We start from the raw sequence: 18,973 nt of genomic DNA, 5'->3' as shown, positions 1-18,973 counted from the left end.
TAAAGCAGTTGGACAGATCTATGTTATGTCAGTGAAAAGGTCCCCTCCCACATTCTCATTATTAGACGGCAGGCGTCTATGAAAATTACAATGAGTACAAATCCAGACTGAATGTACAGGTATATTGTATTTGTGTATACTATGCATAGCAGCTGTTGCTTCTCTCCAGCTGTGTTGATTAATGTTACCAAACGATGAAGGAGGCAAACATTTAGCTGTGAGACTAAATTGATTGAACTGGCAAGCGTCACCTGTAGACGAGCCTAATTCCTGCTAGGCTTAGCTGCTAATGTGCATTCTTCTTTGTCATTATAATCATTTGGTGTCATTTGGTGTTTTATGCAAGAGTTTCATGCAAGAGTTTTACTGTTGAGGATAATGTAGAACATGAAATTGTGTCCAAAACATCTATTTTATGTAAGTGTTCATTGTACATACAGACAGTAGATAAGACTTAATTTATGTATACTACTGTATAGTTATGTTGTCTTGTCCATAACTGTCTCAGTTCCTCACAATCATATCTCTCATGGACAACTATGGTAACCATTTCAATATGCAACCCAATCGATCCAAGTCTTGCAACATAGATTCCCTGGCTATTGTTGTTGTTATTTTACACTACTGGCTTTGTAGGGAATAATGTATTTGGTTTCAAAGAAGATAAAATGTCTCATTTTGAAGAGCAGCATTGATTTATTGCAGCCTGATTGTAGTGGTCTAATCTAGGTCTGTCTAATCTAGGGTCTATTCAACGGGTTGCCTTCACCGGGGAATCTAGGAGTAGAAACGCAGGAAAGGTCAGGGCAGCATCATAATGGTGGAAGCTGTAAAAATGTTAACAAATTCATGGGACCAGTCTGCTAGGGGAGATTCTAACCCTAATAATAACGGGTGATAAAGTGTTTTGGTGGCTGTAGGCGGTTACCACTATAATGAACGGAATGGTAGCTACACCATGATTACCCTACCCTTACTATTGTCAGTCAGCTGATGGTCAGCAGGGAGGTTGAGATTTTACACTTTGATGTCAGATTCTTTGTGGGACTTTGTTCCCCTTCATTCTGAACACAATTCTGCTCCCATGTAGAGGAACCCTTCTGTATGCAAATGACTGTGGGATACACTGATGTACTTCCTTTACCTTGTTACCTTGTAGGTGAGTAGAATGAAGTTGTCGTTAGGGCTGGACGATAAATTGATTTAATTGATTAATTCGAATTCATGATTTAGGACGATTAAAAAATAAATAATAATGAAAATCGATTTTCAAGAGTCAACTTTTTATTTTACAAAAAGTGATGTTTGGTGAAAGTTAGATTTGCACTTTATTAATCCCAATAGGGAAATTCATTCTTGTTTGATGATCAAGAGGCACATTTTATTTGTTTTAAGTGAAGTTTGGTGAAAAAGCAAGTTATTGCACTATTAATCCCAATAGGGACATTCATCTTTGTTTGATCAAGACGTGAGTAACCTTTTATATATATATTATTATTATATTTTCTTTTTAACTGAAGATTGGTGAAAGTTAGGTTTGCACTTCAATCCCAATAGGAAAATTCATCTTGGTTTAATAATATTTTTGTGTCAAATAAAAACAAAGCTTATTTGAATGATTTCCTTGGCGTTTTTAGTTTTTAAGAGAGAAAAAATCGATTAAAATAGTAAATTGGATGGAGATTTTATCTTTAGGCCATATCGCCCAGCCCTACGTAGGCATTGATCCCTCTCCCCGAGGTAGTTAACATGACTCTAGATCTACAAACCTAAGGGCAACTTGTGTCTTAAGGCTGAATTAGACTTCCACTTACATTCTTTAGCTGCGGTGCCTGTAGTCAGGGGTGTAAAAAGTACCCAGAAATTATACTTAAGTGAAAGTATGGGTACCGTCTCAAAATCTTACTCAAGTAAAAGTCACACTTGAGTAAAAGTAAAAAAGATTCTACTTTTAAATGTACTAAAAAGTAAAAGTAAACACTTTTTTTCTGATTGTCTAATCTATTCTTCTGATAGGCAGCAGGTGTTTAACCCTTTCCCAGCCAAAAACGGCGTACAACGGGGTTTCAAGTTCATGCGAATTCTGCCAATAACTGCGTACGACGTGATTCTGATCATAATTTCATATTTTCGCCCATTGGTATTCATATTTCACTCACGGAGCCTTGTCCGATGCTGCAGGACTCAGCACAACTCTGCAACGCTTCAATACTGCCACCTGGTGGCTGATCGGCGAGTTGCCAAACCGGAAATGCCCGTTGCAGCTCGGTCCGTCCCCTAATTCCGTCCGGCCACTCGTTTATCGTCGCGGGACTCAATACACACACCGTGGATATGGATCTTTGCCATAACTCAATAATCGACATGATTTGGGCGTGTATTAGTAATATACAAACCGGAAATGGATCGCCTAGATCCCCACCACATAACTGGGATCTGTTTGCTCCACTCTCATCGCCCAACGGTACGAGGAGACTGACGTGAGTTTCAGCGTTATCACCCATACTACATGAAGCATCTAACGACTATCACGGAATTATAAACGACCCCCCCCTCCTCCGTTCACCCGCGCATGATCAGTCATAACCCTTAGGACCATGTACAGTTGACATTTTTAATATAGCGTCGATCGGTATCAAACTGCATTTGATGATCTAATATATGCATTTGTGCCTATATCTCACGTTCTGGGAAATATTGCAGAAAACATTTATACTCTAGACGGTATTTTCGTATGAATGTGTGAATGAAAAAGTAAAACATTCCTACATCCTGAACGATAGGTAATCGATGTTGAATGGGCCATAGTAATGTAAATTTAGCAATACAATTTAAAAAGTTATAGCCCTGCAAAGAAGGTGAACATCTCCATAGACTTACAGTACTGGCAGAGATCAAACAGCGATGGATATAAGCGTGGCAGAGAATGGGTTAATCAAATATCCCCGCTTTCTAGTCTTGCACAAGGACCAATCAGCATGGGTATGGGCGGGTTCATTTTCCATTGATGAGGATTTGATTGGCTGTTTTAGAATAAAGTGTGGCCGCAGGATTAATAACGTTAATGTCCAAAAAAATGGTTGGACCTGCGAGATTTGTACTATGTACTTTGTATTTTAATTTTAATTGAATTTTAAATGTAAGGAGTAAAAAGTTTTTTTTTCTCTGAAATGTAATTGAGTAAAAGTACAAGTATACAAACCTAATAATACTTGAGTAAAGTACAAATCCCTCAAAACAGTACTTAAGTATTGTAACAAAGTACAATTACTCAAGTACTTTACACCCCTGCCTGTAGTACTGTACCAACATTTATAGTACCATGTGACCTTTTTTCCCTCCTCCGCACGAGAGCGAGGTAAATGCGGAAACCGATACTGTGATATATCGTCGTACTTCCTCTTGCGACACGTTATCCATACACTGCCACCATGTATCCATATTAGTGCTGTCAATCAATTAAAATATTTAACTCTATTAATCGCATGATTGTCCATAGTTAACTCGCGATTAATAGCAAATTAATAAATTTTTTTATCTTTTTTTTCTACCTTACCCCTTTCGCTGCCACACGACAGAAGGTTAAGCCTTTACTATCACACTAACCGTCGGTAGTGTGATAGTAAAGGGTTAACTTTCTGTCGTGTGGCAGTGAAAGGGTTAACCTGCTGTTGTGTGGCAGTGAAAGGGTTAACCTTCTGTGTATTGTCGTGGTGAAAGGGTTAACCGTTTGGTAGTGCGGCAGTGAAAGGGTTAAACGGATCTTTATGCAGCCATTTAACACAAAAGGATGACCCTCATGCATTGCAAATTTGCATCAAATTCAAAACAGTGATGCACAAAATAACTTAAAAGAAAATAATAATTTAAAACGATGAATAAAGTGTGCATGAAATAATAGGGTAAAGAAAACATTAGGAACTGAGTAATCACACCCCCCCCCCCCCCTACTATCTCTCACACACTCCCAGCTCGCTTTTCTCTCTTGCCCCTTCCTCATCTCTCTCACCCCCCTCTCTCTATATATATCACACACACACACACACACACACACACACACACACGCGCGCACTTCAGAAACAAACATAGTATGAGAGCATCAATAATACACCTGAGTGAAGTCTACTAAAAAAAAGTAAAAAAAAAAGAAATCTTAAAAGTTAATCGTGAGTTAAAAAAAATGGTGGCGTTAATAGAATCGGGCGATAACGCGTTAATACCGCATTAACTTTGATAGCCTTAATCGATATATACAAATTTAAGATTTGTATGAATTTCTTTTACTGCAATATATAAAAGGTCTGTGTGTTAAAGAGGCAATTTGTTGTACATTGTCATATCATGTACAATTGTCCAGTTTGTGATTCTCACTAAAGAATCTGATGAGCTTTTGTGTCAATTCTGTGAATAAATACATAATTCTTGCTTTTTGCCTTTTTTTATGTGTATTTCTTCAGTTACACAGATATCGCGATGTATCGTAGATTACATTTATTGCAATATATTGATTATTGCTGATGCTGTGTATCAATGTATATTATTGTTATCGAGGGCCAAATTCGTTACAGTATCGTATCTTTGAGTTACTCATATCGTCCCACTCATAGCTGGAGCTCCACAACAGCATTTTCACGTTTGAATATAAATTAAACTTTAGCCCACTGCCTTCATTTATATAAGTATTAAGTAAACTGGTGCCTGTGGGAGAGTAAAGGTCACAAGCCCCAACCACGCGGTGACTGCCGTGTGTCAGTACGTCCCTTAATATTTTAGGCCCGTTCAGAAACCCTAGTGCTGTTTTTGTAACTGAAGTCTGCGGTAGAGCTATAGGCACAGCGAGGTACATGGGGATGGGCGACACATGATGTCGGGAGGGAGGGACACGTGTCCAGACACTCCAGCACCAGGCATGTGCCACAGAAGGAGCCCGGCGAGGCGGTGGATGGAAAGTATCGATGGAAATTAACCCATGATCTCAAACCCCGCCCTCTTCTCTTTATCCTACAATCACAACGGTTGCTTCCCTCAATTTCAACAAATTTCACTGATGATTGAAGTTATGTCATCAACTAACATATATTACAACCACTGTATGACTTGGGACTGCTAATGCATTTTTCATAGTTAGTTAATTAAATGGAAATAAAATATGTGAATTGCAAATGTATTATATTCATGTGCTGTTGAAAAATAGTACTTTGTTCTGCAACTCTGGATGTAGATTGCATTTAGATGAAGTGGCTTAATAATGCCTTAATAGCTTTTTTTTATATATATAATTGTGGCTGGATAATCAACTTCTGTTCTATTTTATTCTACTCTATTCTAGCATTTATATTGACGACTAGTACATCAATCAGCAATGAATCAACTAGGAGAACCTATGGTAGACTAGTGGTTTGATGTATAGATGGAAGAGATGCTACTACAACAAGGCTGACAGACTAGATCTAGGTAATATTGACAAACTAAATAGGCTATGCTGTATTATTTGTCAAATATCCATCTGATACTGTGATGGGGTTTTTGGTTGCGAAATTAAAGTAGATTAATTTCTACCATAGTTTACACAACTTTAGCAAACTCTTCAACCATACGAGAATGATGTGTTTTTAGCATGTAGGCTAGTCACCTCATTACTGACAGAAAACCCCAGCAGTCCTAACACATAGACCAACACAATGCTATATGCATCTTTATCAACTGTTTGTATGCCGTCCAAAATTACTCATGGCTTTCACAGTCATTTCTACTCGGTAAGAAAACGGTCTATTTTATTTATTTGAGTATGACTTTTATATAGATCCATTCATATTGGTGAATCAGTGATGTCTTCCCACTGGTGCAAGATGGATGAATAGGGAGTTTGCATTACTGCTTAGTGTCTGGTTGGCTTTGGTGCTCTGTAGCAGAAAACACACTGCCCAGACTGCCACCGATAATGGGTCAATAATGCATTGGTGATTTCAAGTTTGGAGCCGTCTACCTCTGCTGCTCACCAGGGCTAGTTTTCGAGTGCCCTACAGCATTGGCAGTTGATCAGTTCTGAGCAGACACTAGCTTGCTAGTTCTTCATATAGATGCTTTCAATTTGACAACACTAACCATAACTTTAGCTATTGATATTGACAAACGCTAAACTTGGGTCCAAGCTGTTCCAAAAATTCCACTGAAACAGCCTAGGCCTATATCGACTGTCGGTGAGTTTAATATGCCCTTCATAAAGACGAGTTCAGACAAGTGTCTGACTGCCCATTTGTACCTTGCTCTCTCCATCATGTGTTTCCCTTCAGAACTCAGAATTTCTTTCTCTATCTCCAATTTGGTACAAGGGTGATTGGCTAATAAATGTGCCCAGGCAAAACTATTATTTGTCTTGGTGATTATAATGTCACTGCACAAGAGTGTTGGTGTGCTCCAGCACATCATATTGTAGCAGTTAAACTCCAGGTAATGGATGGTGACAAATAGGCTTGGGCGGTATAATTTTTTTCATACCGTCATATAGGGCTGCAACTAATGACTATTTTGGTAGTCGACTAATCTGTCGATTATTTTTTCGATTAGTCGACTAATCGAAAAACAATTATATAAAAAAAAAAATATATATATATATATATATATATATAATTAATTATTATTAGATTTTTTTTTGTACTACCTATCTTTGTGAAAGTGGCTTCTCAGCTCTGGTCCAGCTGAAGACGGAGCAGAGGAACAGATTGGACATTGAGCATGACCTCAGAGTTGCTTTGAGACTCTTGTCAGGACCAAACAACATCCCCAGTTATCCCATTAGTTCCCCCAAACTTACTGTCGGTCTGTTATGTTAAGCTAAGAAGTCTTCAGCTGGCTGGACCAGAGCTGAGAAGCCACTTTCACAAAGATAGGTATTGCAAAAAAAAAAAGAAGAAATATATATATATATAATAATTTGAATTTTTTTTAATGACTAATCGATGCAACAATTCCTCGTCGACGATTTTTTATAATTGACATCGTCGATTATGTCGACTAATCGTTGCAGCCCTACCGTCATACCTTGATGACCTAATACCCCGGTATATGACGGTATGACTTTTATTTTCATCAGCGGGGGGGGGGGGGGGGGGGGGGGGGGCGTGGCAACCCGTGTTACCAAGTAAACAAATCACGGAGATAGCCAGTTAGCCCGCAGCATCAGAGTGCTACTATCGTTAGCTCTCAGAATGGTAGCTGGGAGCCCACAGCACCCTAGTACTACTATCGTTAGCTCTCAGAATGGTAGCCGGGAGCACACAGCACCCTAGTACTAGTAACGTTAGCTCTCAGAATGGTAGCCGGGAGCCCACAGCACCCTAGTACTAGTAACGTTAGCTCTCAGAATGGTAGCCGGGAGCCCACAGCACCCTAGTACTAGTAACGTTAGCTCTCAGAATGGTATCCGGGAGCCCACAGCACCCTAGTACTAGTAACGTTAGCTCTCAGAATGGTAGCCGGGAGCCCACAGCACCCTAGTACTACTATCGTTAGCTCTCAGAATGGTAGCCGGTATCCCCTTTCGTGACTGCGAGCGAGCCTGGGTCTCTACCGCAGTCACGCTCACCTAGACTGCAACCATTTTCAACTTAAGGTACCAAGCGTGATCACGGGGCTCGCGGTGGGTCAAAAATATATCATATATGAATTTCAAAGATACCCAGCGTACAATATGGGTTTAACACAGCTTTACAGTGGGGTCTGGAAGCTCGGAGTTGCTAATAAACAGTTTAAAACATTGTTACTCCACGAGTGGTACTCACAGAGCGAGCCGTGTATTTCCGCCATTGGGGTCACCGCGCATGCGCACCAGGCATTTGGCTGCCTGGTCCAGGTATTACAGGCGGATATGAGTACCACTCGTGGAGTAACAATGTTTTAAACTGTTTATTAGCAACTCCGAGCTTCCAGATATAATATACTCGAGTCCTGACTTCATCTGGTCTTTCCAAACGCGCGCACACACACACACACACACACACACACACACACACACACACACACACACACACACACACACACCTATGCTGTTCTCTCTATGGCTCTGATCAGGATAACTTAGCTTAGTTAGCTTACGCTAACGAAATGTTAATTTTGGTCTTTAACGGAATGGCGAGGATGCAAAGCATGTTAGATGCATTTGACCCATTGCGGGAAAAAACAGCAGGGACTTATTTCGTGTCGCAAAATAGGCGCACACTGTCTACACAGCGTTTCACATGCTACTGCTGTGCTGTTGGGCGGATACAACGCTGTGTAAAAAGAATGGCTGTCTCGGAGTGACGACCGGAGTGTTGGACGTCCCGTGATGAAGACCGGGAGGATGCGACCCTATCTGCGCCGCCCCTGTGCCTCAAATAGATCAGCTATCAGCTCTATCTTTAATCTTTCAAAATGTTCAGTTGCTATCGCTATCAGCTCCATCTTTAATCTTTCAAAATGTTCAGTTGTTTGTTTCACCTATGCCTATTGCCTACCAACTGTTCACCTGTTTTATTGCAACACTACTATCACCGCCATCTAAGACGGGAGATCCCTCCTTGAATGGCCCTTCTAAGGTTTCTCTCCTCCACATTGCCTGTGGTGAATTTTTTCCTATTGCTAGGTTTTAGTGAGTTTTTCCTTACCTTTGCGTGGGGTATGTCTGGGAGTGTTGCATTTATTTATTTTGCATTTATTTTAAATTGTTTGGACTTTATGGTGTTCTTGTTTTGTTCTTGACTTATTGTGATGTTTGTTCTTGACGTTTAAAGAAGACGTGTCCGGCCCATGGGGACATTAACGTGTGTCGGGCCTTACAAATAAATGTGATTTGATTTGACTCGCCACAGGATTTTCAAAATAAGTAGTGATGCACCGATGTGAAAATTGTGGCCGATACCAATAACCGATATTACTATTTTCCAAAACGCATTTAATTTTTTTTACTTTTGTAATTTATTTTCAGAAATGACTGATATTTTGAAACTATTTAACACATCCTGCGCCAAAAACGTTGTACAACGTGTTTCAAGGTCATGCTAATTCTGCCATTCCACGGCGTACGACGTTATTGAGATCATATTTCATTTTTTCGCCATGATATTCAGAATGCCCTCACCCAGCCTCGGCTGATACAGTGGGAGCCTGCACAACTCTGCAACGCTTCAATACTGCCGCCTGGTGGTGATCGGGCGAGTTACAACCGGAAATGGATCTCTGGTGATCTCCGTGTACCGGGGAAATGCGTCCGGCACTCGCATATTGTTGCGGGACTCTAGACACACATCGTACATATGGATCGCTGCCATAACTCAATCGATATGATTTGAGCGTTTATTATTATTATACAAACCGGAAATGGATCTAGGCGATCCACATCAAATAAGTGGGATCTTTTTCCTCCAGTCTCATCGGCGAACGGTAAGAGGACGCTGACGGCATTTTCAGCGTGATTGTTTATTATTATTAATGCAAACTGCTCTGATCAATATATCACCCATACTACATAAAGCATTTACTGACGATCACGGAATTATAAACGACCCCCCCCCCGTTCATCCGCACATGATCAGTCATAACGTTTAGGATCATGTACAGTTGACATTTTTTTATAGCGTGTATTGGCAACAAACGGCAGTTGATAATCTATATATGCGTTTATGCCTATAACTCACATTCTAGGAATTACTGCAGAAAACGATAAAAACATATTTATATTCTAGACGGTATTTTCGTATGAATCTATGAATGAAAAAGTATAACGTTCCTACATCCTGAACGATAGATAATCTATGTTGAATGGGCCATAGTAATGTCAATTTAGCAATACAATTTAAAAAGTTATAGCCCTGCAAAGAAGGTAAACATCTCCATATGCTTAGAGTGGTGGCAGAGAGTGGTATGAGACGGGCAAACTCCGTGGCAGTTAATGTGTTGAGGCCAAAACATGGTATGAGACGGGCAAACTCCGTGGCAGTTAACACTTTGATCGCCAGGGTTAATAATAATTTACCATCCCTCGCCAGCCCTATTTAACATGGAGAAGTTCCCCTTCTTTGCAGGGCTATAACTTTTTAAATTGTATTGCTAAATTGACATTACTATGGCCCATTCAACGTCCTATATCTATTGTTCAGGGTGTAGCAACGTTATACTTTTTCATTCACATATTCATACTAAAATACGGTCTAAAGTATAAGTATGTTTTTATCGTTTTCTGCAGCTTTCTCCAGAACTTAGATTTATAGCCCCAAATGCATTATATTGATGATGAAATACAGTTTGATAAGAATCTGTGCGAGATAAAAAATGTCAACTGGACGTGCTTCTAGGAGTTATAATCTGATGTTGACCGGATGGGCGGTGGGTCGTTTATAATTCCGTGGCCAACGTTATATCATTCATCTAGTGTGGGTGATATGATCATCAGAGCAGTTTATATTGAACACGTTAAAAAATAACGCTGAATCTTACCGTATCTTCCTCGCGCCGTTGGACGATGAGCGTGGAACTGAAATATTCCTATTATGGGATGTAGAAATATCCGATCCATTTCCAGGTTGTATAATAGTATATACGTCCAAATCATGTTGTTTATCGAGTTATTTGCAATCGATCGATGTCCAGTGTGTCAAGATGGAGTCCCGCTAACGATAGCGAGTGCCCGGACGAAATATGGGTGAGCACCACTTCATCCGCATCACTTTCTGTTTGGGCGATCCGCCGATCGGCCACCAGATGGCGCTCTTGAACCGTTGGAGAGTTGAGAGGGGCTCAACAGTACATATCATGTCTCCGGGGGAGAAATATTTTTGAAATATTGATATCAAAGACGCTGTCCAGCGTCTTCGGCAGAATGAGCATGGCGGGGAAAGACGCTGCCAGCGTCTTCGGAGATTAAAGTGTTAATGTGTTGAGGCCAAAACATGTAAAAATAAAAAATAAAATTGTAAAACAAAAATAAAGACCAATACCGATGTGTAAAAAAAAACGGTCATATCGGCCGATATTACCGTATATCGGCGGCCGATATATCGTGCATCACTAAAAATAAGAGTATCGCAATATGAACCGATCTTTTTACGTTGCATCGATCCTATTGGATCATTGTTAATAGATCGATCATATATCATTCTGGATCGATGTATCGTCCCACCCTAGTAGCCTGCTGGTTTTATTATGGTTAGAGAAATGTCTCGTCTGAATCTTCATGGTTAGTTGAATCACACTGTGGTACATTGTAGATAATGCTGTACCTTTTCAGTTGCATGGTTTAGGTTTAGGTTTACTTTATTTGTTCAAGGGGGACAGTGTACATTAATAAAACATTTTACAAATGTAAATGCACCCAATTTTAGCCAAAAGGCTAATTTCCATTGGCAGTCCCCCTGCCAGAAGGTACAGGCTAAAATCCTGTGTAAAAAAAAGGGTTAGCAATAAAAACAGAATAAAATCAAGATAAATACATTAGAATAAAAACACAACAAAAGCACATAGACATAGTAGGGATACAGGTCACAATACAGTCATGGACACAAGGACAGAGCACATCATGACATATTAAGAGACCCAGACATAGACAGACGCACCATATCCACACACACATATACACATACAGACACCTCAGTGTTGACAGTTCTGGTTTTCAATGAGCCATTCCCTAACTCTGCACTTGAATGAATGGTATGATGTAGACACTCTAATTGTTTGAGGAATTGAGTTCCATTGGTGGGATGCTCTGTATGAGAAGACGGCCTGGCCAAATACACTTTTTTTTTTTTAAAGGGATTGTACAGTCCCCCCTTGCCGCACCTCTCCTGGTTGAGGCATACTTGAGGTTGATGAAACCGGACAAAGGAGGAGGAGCCAATCCACACTTTATTTTAAAAACTAGACAGACGTTTTGATATAGGGTCAGGTTTTCCCAACTGAGTAGATTATATATTTTTAGAATGTGACAATGATGGTACCGAATGGTTTCTTGTCTAGAATTAATTATTGCTTGTTTGTAAAGTGATTGAAGTGGTTTCAGAATGGTGGAATGTGAATTGGACCAGGTTATCAAACCGTATGTGATGTGGGAAAGAACCATTGAATGAAAATATAGCTTTGCTGCCTCTGTTGAAAGGAAGTTTCTTATGTACCTGAAGTTTGATAGGCTGAACTTTACCTTATTGCAGACTTTTTTTTTTTTTTTTTTTTTTTTTTTTTTTTTTTTTTTAAACTTTGGCCATCCCGCCGGGCGCCGGCTCTTTTTTGCGTTTATCGCATTTTTTTTCTCTGGTCAAGAATGACCGACAGACAGAAACAGGTTGAATGGGGGTACAGATGGGGGGAAGACACTCTGAGAAAGGCACGGCTGCAGTCCGGGAATCGAACTCGCTAAACCCCAGATCCGTGACGAGCACGGTTGTCCCCGGCGCCGAAATAGCGCTCGAGGTACGCGGTGAGCTACTGGAGCTCCCATTGCAGACTTTTTTTTATGTGATTTTTGAAGCTAAGGTTTGGGTCTATGTGTAATCCTAAATACTTATATTCTGATACTACCTGTAATTTCTGACCGGAGATGAAGATATCCTGCTCTGCAACTTCTCTGTGGCCCTTGGAGAAGAACATACAGACAGTCTTAGAGACATTCAATTGTAAACGGCTGTGCTTAAGCCAGGATGTGACATTCACCATGACATTAGACAATTTTGTTGCAACCTCTTCTGTGGTTTTACCGTGTGTAAAGATCACTATCAGCATACATTGGCCACACACAGAAGGCAAATCGTTAATGTACATGCTGAACAGGATTGGACCCAAGACAGAGCCCTGCGGGACACCAGTTGACATACATATGGCAGTAGATTTATTTATATACATTATTTTGACAAGTTGGGAACGGAATCAAAGGTATGATTTGAAGAGGTTGAGGAACTCTATGGAGAAGTTGAAATTGACCGGCTTTTGGAGTAGAATAGTATGGTTAACGGTGTCAAAAGCTTTCCTTAGATCAAGGAACACAGCCCCCACAACTCCACCCCTGTTAGTTGAATCCATGTGGTACAGTGTAGATATGTTGTACCTTTTCAGTTGGAGACGTCCGACTCTTTTGTACTGCAGTATGGCAATGTCCCGTGTCATCCAAAGAAAGTACTTAATTTCTATGCATTGAGTATCAAAATACAAAATTTCTCGAAATGCCAATGCGATTTCAGAAACAATGAGACATATAATATATCAAGGCCTTGTAGCCTTGTACCAGCCTGGCTCATGCAAGTAGCTTCCTGATTGATGGATAGGAAACCTATGTAGACTGTAGGCTGGTGAAAGTTGGTAGATATTCTCTTTTCTCTGTCAACCAATACTTGGTAATTTTCTCTCGACCAAGACTTTGTGTATTTCCTGAAAAGGAGGACCACATTTCTGGTAAACACAAAATTTAAAGAGGTCATTCTGCATGACAGATTTTTACAGATTTGTCGACTTTTAAATCAACAAATTGATTAGTTGACTAATTCTACAACTATTAGTCGTCTTAAGAAGTTCTTCCGGCGAGGAGGAGCCCTAATAGAATTGCATGTAATTAATTAATTCACCTTGACTCAAATCTCAAACCCTCCAGGCCTAAAAGAAAAAAAAATTGTTGGCAGAGTACATGCATCTTTTCCCCCCTCCTTCTTTTTCCGATTTTTCTCCCATCCCACTGTTAGTCGTTATGCCAATTCCCAACCCCTTTCCTGGTTGTTGCGCACTTTCCCCTACTGTTGGTCCGAGAGGCTGGAGACTGTCACATGCTTTCCTCTGATGCATGTGCAGCCAGCCAGCCGGCAGCCAGCCTGGCCGTGCAGATTCTCACTGGGAGAGTGTAACGTGTGGGAGGCCGCACTACCTCTCACCAGATCCTACCTTCGCTGAGCAGGCGCCCCGACCGAACTGTAGGGGTCGCTGTCCACAACGCCCAGGACCCACCCACGGCTCGCCTCCCCCTAACTCAGCCAAACGAGTTAGTATAGCGATCAGCCCGAGCCAAGGCAATGCTGACTCTCCGGGAGTCGAGACCGCAGCCTCTTGCATTGGTGACGAGCACAATCTCCGCTACGCCACCTGACCGCCCTTGTCGTGAACATTTTAATTAAATAAAGAAATTCCCTATCCATAGTCGCCGTGGGAAAAAAATTAAATAAAAAATTAAATAAATTCCCTACCTACCCATGGCCTTAACTGACAACCAACAGGAACCAAACAATATATTCTTTTATGCCCCAGTCACAACTGTTGCTTCAACAAAAGCAACAGTTTGTTATGTGGGAACATCTGTCAGCGTCCCTTGGGGGAAACTTTACAGTGATTAGCTTATGTCGTAGGTCCTACTTGATCTGTTCTCATCACCATTATTAATAGGTTAGTTGTGGTGGTGGCCGGCAGGCGGCAGGGGTGTGTTACATACACACTCAACAGTGGAAAATATATTGTCATTTTTGGGAAATGCATTTGTGGTCGGTCCATCTCATTATTGTGGTATGTTGCCACAAATATATGTATGTATGGAAAACACTGGACTGGAATGGTATTGTGTTTAGTGGAAAAGAAGGCTTAAGGATTTATACAGATTATTCTTTTGTGACACTCTTTGTCAGTAACGGTTGACTCAACTCTCTGCTACGGTCAATAGAGGCGAGTCAGGATGATTCAAACTGACCCCGGAATCCAATCTAACAGCCACAGCCTGCAGACATCTTTGATTAGCAATGGTCACCCCCCTGGTCCAAAGTCCTGTTCCCAGCACCGGTTGCCATGGTGATGTATGCATGCATGCAGATTGTTCACGGGGAGAATTGACTGACTCAGTCAGAAGGCCATATAGGCTGGAAAGAATGGGGGAAGGTACACAAACTTGCAGTTTGAAACTAGTATCGTCTACTATTCTACTTCTTATCCTGGACATCTGAACACTTCTATTTCCGCTATAACCATAATAACGAGCGACGACAACCTTTAACACTTTCCATGCCAGACCCGATGATAGTCGGGTTTACTCGCCGATCGTTCAGCGCCAGACCCTAGTATAGTCAGGTTTTGGTCGTCATTTCTTTTATTCGCCATTTCCATTCATATCCATCCAGGGAGCCTGGTGTTATCATTGGGAATGGGTCTGAGATCGCAAAAGTCCAATACCGCTGCCTGGTGGGTTGCGGCCTGTATTGCACATCCTTTGAAACTCTGTATTCAGGTGTGCGTCGATTACAGTCATATTCAAACTTAATTGAATGCACACATGTGTGTGGACTACTGTACTATTACAGGTATTGAAATGAACAATGCAACTTCCTTATACAAAGAAAAATAAAGAATTTGCATAATAAAAGATCGATACTTGGCATCCTTGTATGATATCGATACAGTATCTTGGTTGGCGAGCAACAGGTTGATTGCAACAAAGGTGACATGGCGGCTAGCAGGGGGCGAAATTAAAGCCCGCCACCCGCCATTGGCGGGCAGTTTTTACGTTTGGCGCCTCCCACTGAGAGGTCTGCCCGCCGTGTGGCGGGCAATAATAGTCATGTGAAAACCGAAAATCATGATCCAATTCTTAGCGCAGTTCTCACTCGCTGTCTCAGCACAGACATGCAGCGCACCGCGCACTGCTGCTCCTACCCCTCCCGCACCTGTTTCTGTATGCTGCATGTAAACAGAGGCTATTGCCTCGGACAGTCACCGTGACGTTAGTCTAGTCAGAGGGACCTCCGTGAGCTAATGTTAGCTACTGTTACAAAATGACCCAGTCAACTATTCACTTTTAGTTTAATACATGAGGCATTGTGTAACGTTATCCAGCCGGCTAGCTACTGATAGCTCCCGACATCAACAACTGCTCCAGCAAGTGTCCAGTGCATAATACCTCCGTTGGCTAGGTAGCTCATGTTAGCCCACGTTAGCTCACTAGTCACTACGAAATGTCCCAGTAAACTAAATAGTTCAGAGGCGTTGTCCCAACGCCATCCAGCAGTAGCTACAGATAGCTCCTGACATCAATGTCCTACAACATGCGTATTCGAGCCCCTGGCTTACATCGCATGAGGGCTGCTGAATAGGGTCCAGCTGCAGCGCAGGAGAATCCTTTCATGCTGAATGTAGAGTTTCGGGCCCAGCTGCAGCGCCGGAGAATCCTTGCTGGAGGCCACTTGAGTATACACACAGACAGTGGAGCTGTTTGCAGACAGCGAGGTGGCGATGTCTCGCAGATAATACAACTACAAGTATGATTATATAATATATATATTTTATTAAAAAAAATATTTTTTATATAAAATAACGAATTATTTTTTTAATCAAAAAAAAAGTTGGCAGGTAAGAAATATGCTTGGCGGGTAGATTCTTCCCATCTACCCGCCACCAGTGGCCGGTGAGTCAAAGTTAATTTCGTGCCCTGGCGGCTAGTGTCAAGCTGTGACATTGTGCCATATTGTTTTGTTAAAAAAAAGAAACGTGTCATCTATACTTGTCATGAGAGGAATGAATGGGATTGGTACTACTCAGTAAAGCTTAGGATTCCAAATCGGCATGGCAGTAAAGAGGTAGCGTCTGCGTGTCCCTAATTGATGTCATTCTAGCGAGAGGCCCGGCGGTGCTGGCTTGATGTCACTCGCTCTGCTGCCAACGGTGTGAAATGGAGAGCTGCCCTTTTCATTCATGCGCTTCCCCCCCTGCATGGTGCTGCATGCGTTAGGAAACCTGTCCCAAAACAGCCAAGAATCTGTCATGAAGCACCAAACTAGAGGGGCTTAATTGGTCTGGGGTGGGTCCTAGTTTTTATTCAGTTTATTTTCCCCAGAAGCTATTTCCCCATAAGCATTGACAGTGATATTTTTTAATGCAAGAATGTCAAGTTTCTTTCTGACTCTTTTTCAGTGCGAGAGACGAGTTCGTCTTAGATGTGGTTTCTTTGCCACAGTAGCTCTTTAGTGCACATGCATGCACGCATGCACACACACACGCACACAGACACCTCATCGATGTTTGATTTCTGGTTGTGAATTGTATATTTATACTCTTCCTGCCATAGAACCTCCAGGACCACTGTTAAGTCTGCTCTACGTCGATGAAATTAAAACAACAAAAAACATCCAAACTAATGAATGTGACCCATCTCAATAACTCCTCCTTCCATCCTCACCCGTAGATGTCCCCCCGACGGAGCAGGAGAAGCTCTTCATTCAGAAGCTGCGGCAGTGCTGCGTCCTCTTCGACTTCGTCTCCGACCCGCTGAGCGACCTAAAATGGAAGGAGGTGAAGCGGGCGGCGCTGAGCGAGATGGTGGAGTACATCACCCACAACAGGAACGTCATTACAGAGCCCATCTACCCAGAGGTGGTGCACATGGTCAGTGCTGCTGTAGGCTGGGTTGACTTGGGTTCGGGGAAGGGGTCCCTGATGTGGCACGTGTGTGGACAGAGGATGTCGCTGGACTTGTGTGACGACATCACAATAGAACCCCGTTATCAAGCATAGCACTTGGTCAGATGATTATAAGCAGCCTGAGACCTGTTTTCAAGTTATTTTTTAAACAAATGATCATCCACAATGGCTCATGATGGGTAGCACTAGCATCAGGCGTAGTCTATTGACCAGCTTTGTATGCATTACATATACAAAACTCTATAACGAACCACAGCACATTCTGAGGTTTAAGTCAAAACTCATCCTAACTAAGTTTGCATTGTGTTCAACAGAAAGCTCAGTCTCAACAAAGGCCAGTGGGGTGTGCCACTGCTGAAATACAGTCGAAAATTACCCTTTTCTCTTCAAAGTCTCCTTTCAAATCCTCCAGTCCATCAGCTTAGTAATGTGATGGTAATGATTTTTTCACATCACGCTTCAGTCTTGAACTTGAATTTAGTTAAGCGCGATAGTCACTGAACTGAGCATTCGGTAGAACTTGCTTGATGAGCATCATATCATACAAACTTTACGACGACAGGGTCACCTGTTTTTTTAACCACCTCTGCTACAGATACAAACCCACTCCATTCAGCCGAGCCGTAGTCGGCAGCATCCGTCTGGCTGCAGCGGAGCTGCCACAGTATCTTTTATTAGATGGGCTTCCACTGAGGCTGTGGCCAGGATGTGTCAATAGTGCCAGGTCTGCTTTGCCCAGCAACATTAAAAACCCTTTGATGTTTATCAAAGCCCTGCCTCAATGCCACGCAGGAAACCACAGACGATCGAGGTGCATATTTACCCCCATTCTCCTTTTCCTGGTTCCATTTGATTAGTGTTGCAGGAAATTCAAGGGAACTGCCAAATCAGCATGAAAATATACCCTCTTCACCCGAGGTCACCCCGTCCCCTGACCTCTTAATGACAGCGACACTTTGAAGTCCACTAATGACTTTCATCATCAAAGTATGGAGATTGACGCGACAAACTCCTTTTTATAGCTATGAAGAGTGTATTCTCCTTATGTTAAAGTGCGGCATATAATTTGTTCTTTGAGAGCATGACTGATGCCCCTGTTCCAGCTTTAGATTAAGGATTTGGTAGGCTGCCGTCTGTCGTGACACAACTGTTGTCTCCATTAGACGCACTCTCCGGGGGGCCTGTACGTTAATGCCAAGCAAGCAGTGCAAAAATGCTTCCGCATTCGTCACCGCACGCTAGTGCGGTAAAGCGCCCTTCTTTTCAGACAAATGCTACCGTGCGTGCACCGGCGGCGGCGTGCTCGCTCAGGTGCGTGCGTGCGCCGGCGTGCTCGCGCGAGGTGCCCGCGCATGCGACACGAGCGGAGCTCAATATATATAAGTCACCGCCCCTAATTCAGTATCCAACAAATAGCTCAATTGGTAAGGACACATGGCTGTGGATCCTATGGCTTGTTTGCTGGCGAGTTCGAATCCCATCGAAAATATTTTTTAACGTGATTTTTTTTTAACGTGTATTCTTTCGCCGATTAAGGTTAGGCATTGTTTCGGAGTTGGTTAAGGTTAGA

The 18,973-nt window shown here is 42.0% G+C and overlaps 1 protein-coding gene across 3 annotated transcripts in view; it reads left to right on the top strand.

The window, feature by feature from the left end:
- The window catches only part of ppp2r5cb (protein phosphatase 2, regulatory subunit B', gamma b), a 107,342-nt gene that overhangs the window by 47,913 nt on the left and 40,456 nt on the right, over positions 1 to 18,973 (top strand). For all 3 annotated transcript variants that reach the window (XM_084315001.1, XM_084315000.1, XM_084315002.1), the window contains one exon: positions 17,168 to 17,367. In XM_084315001.1, the coding sequence (XP_084171127.1) occupies positions 17,168 to 17,367 (200 nt within the window). The remainder of the gene's footprint in view (positions 1 to 17,167; positions 17,368 to 18,973) is intronic.

The sequence above is a fragment of the Notolepis coatsorum genome (genome assembly GCF_963971535.1).
Source record: "Notolepis coatsorum genome assembly, chromosome: 5".
Taxonomy (NCBI): Eukaryota; Metazoa; Chordata; class Actinopteri; order Aulopiformes; family Paralepididae; genus Notolepis; species Notolepis coatsorum.
The sequence above is the reverse complement of the archived record's forward strand: the minus strand, read 5'-3'. Positions and strand labels throughout refer to the sequence as shown.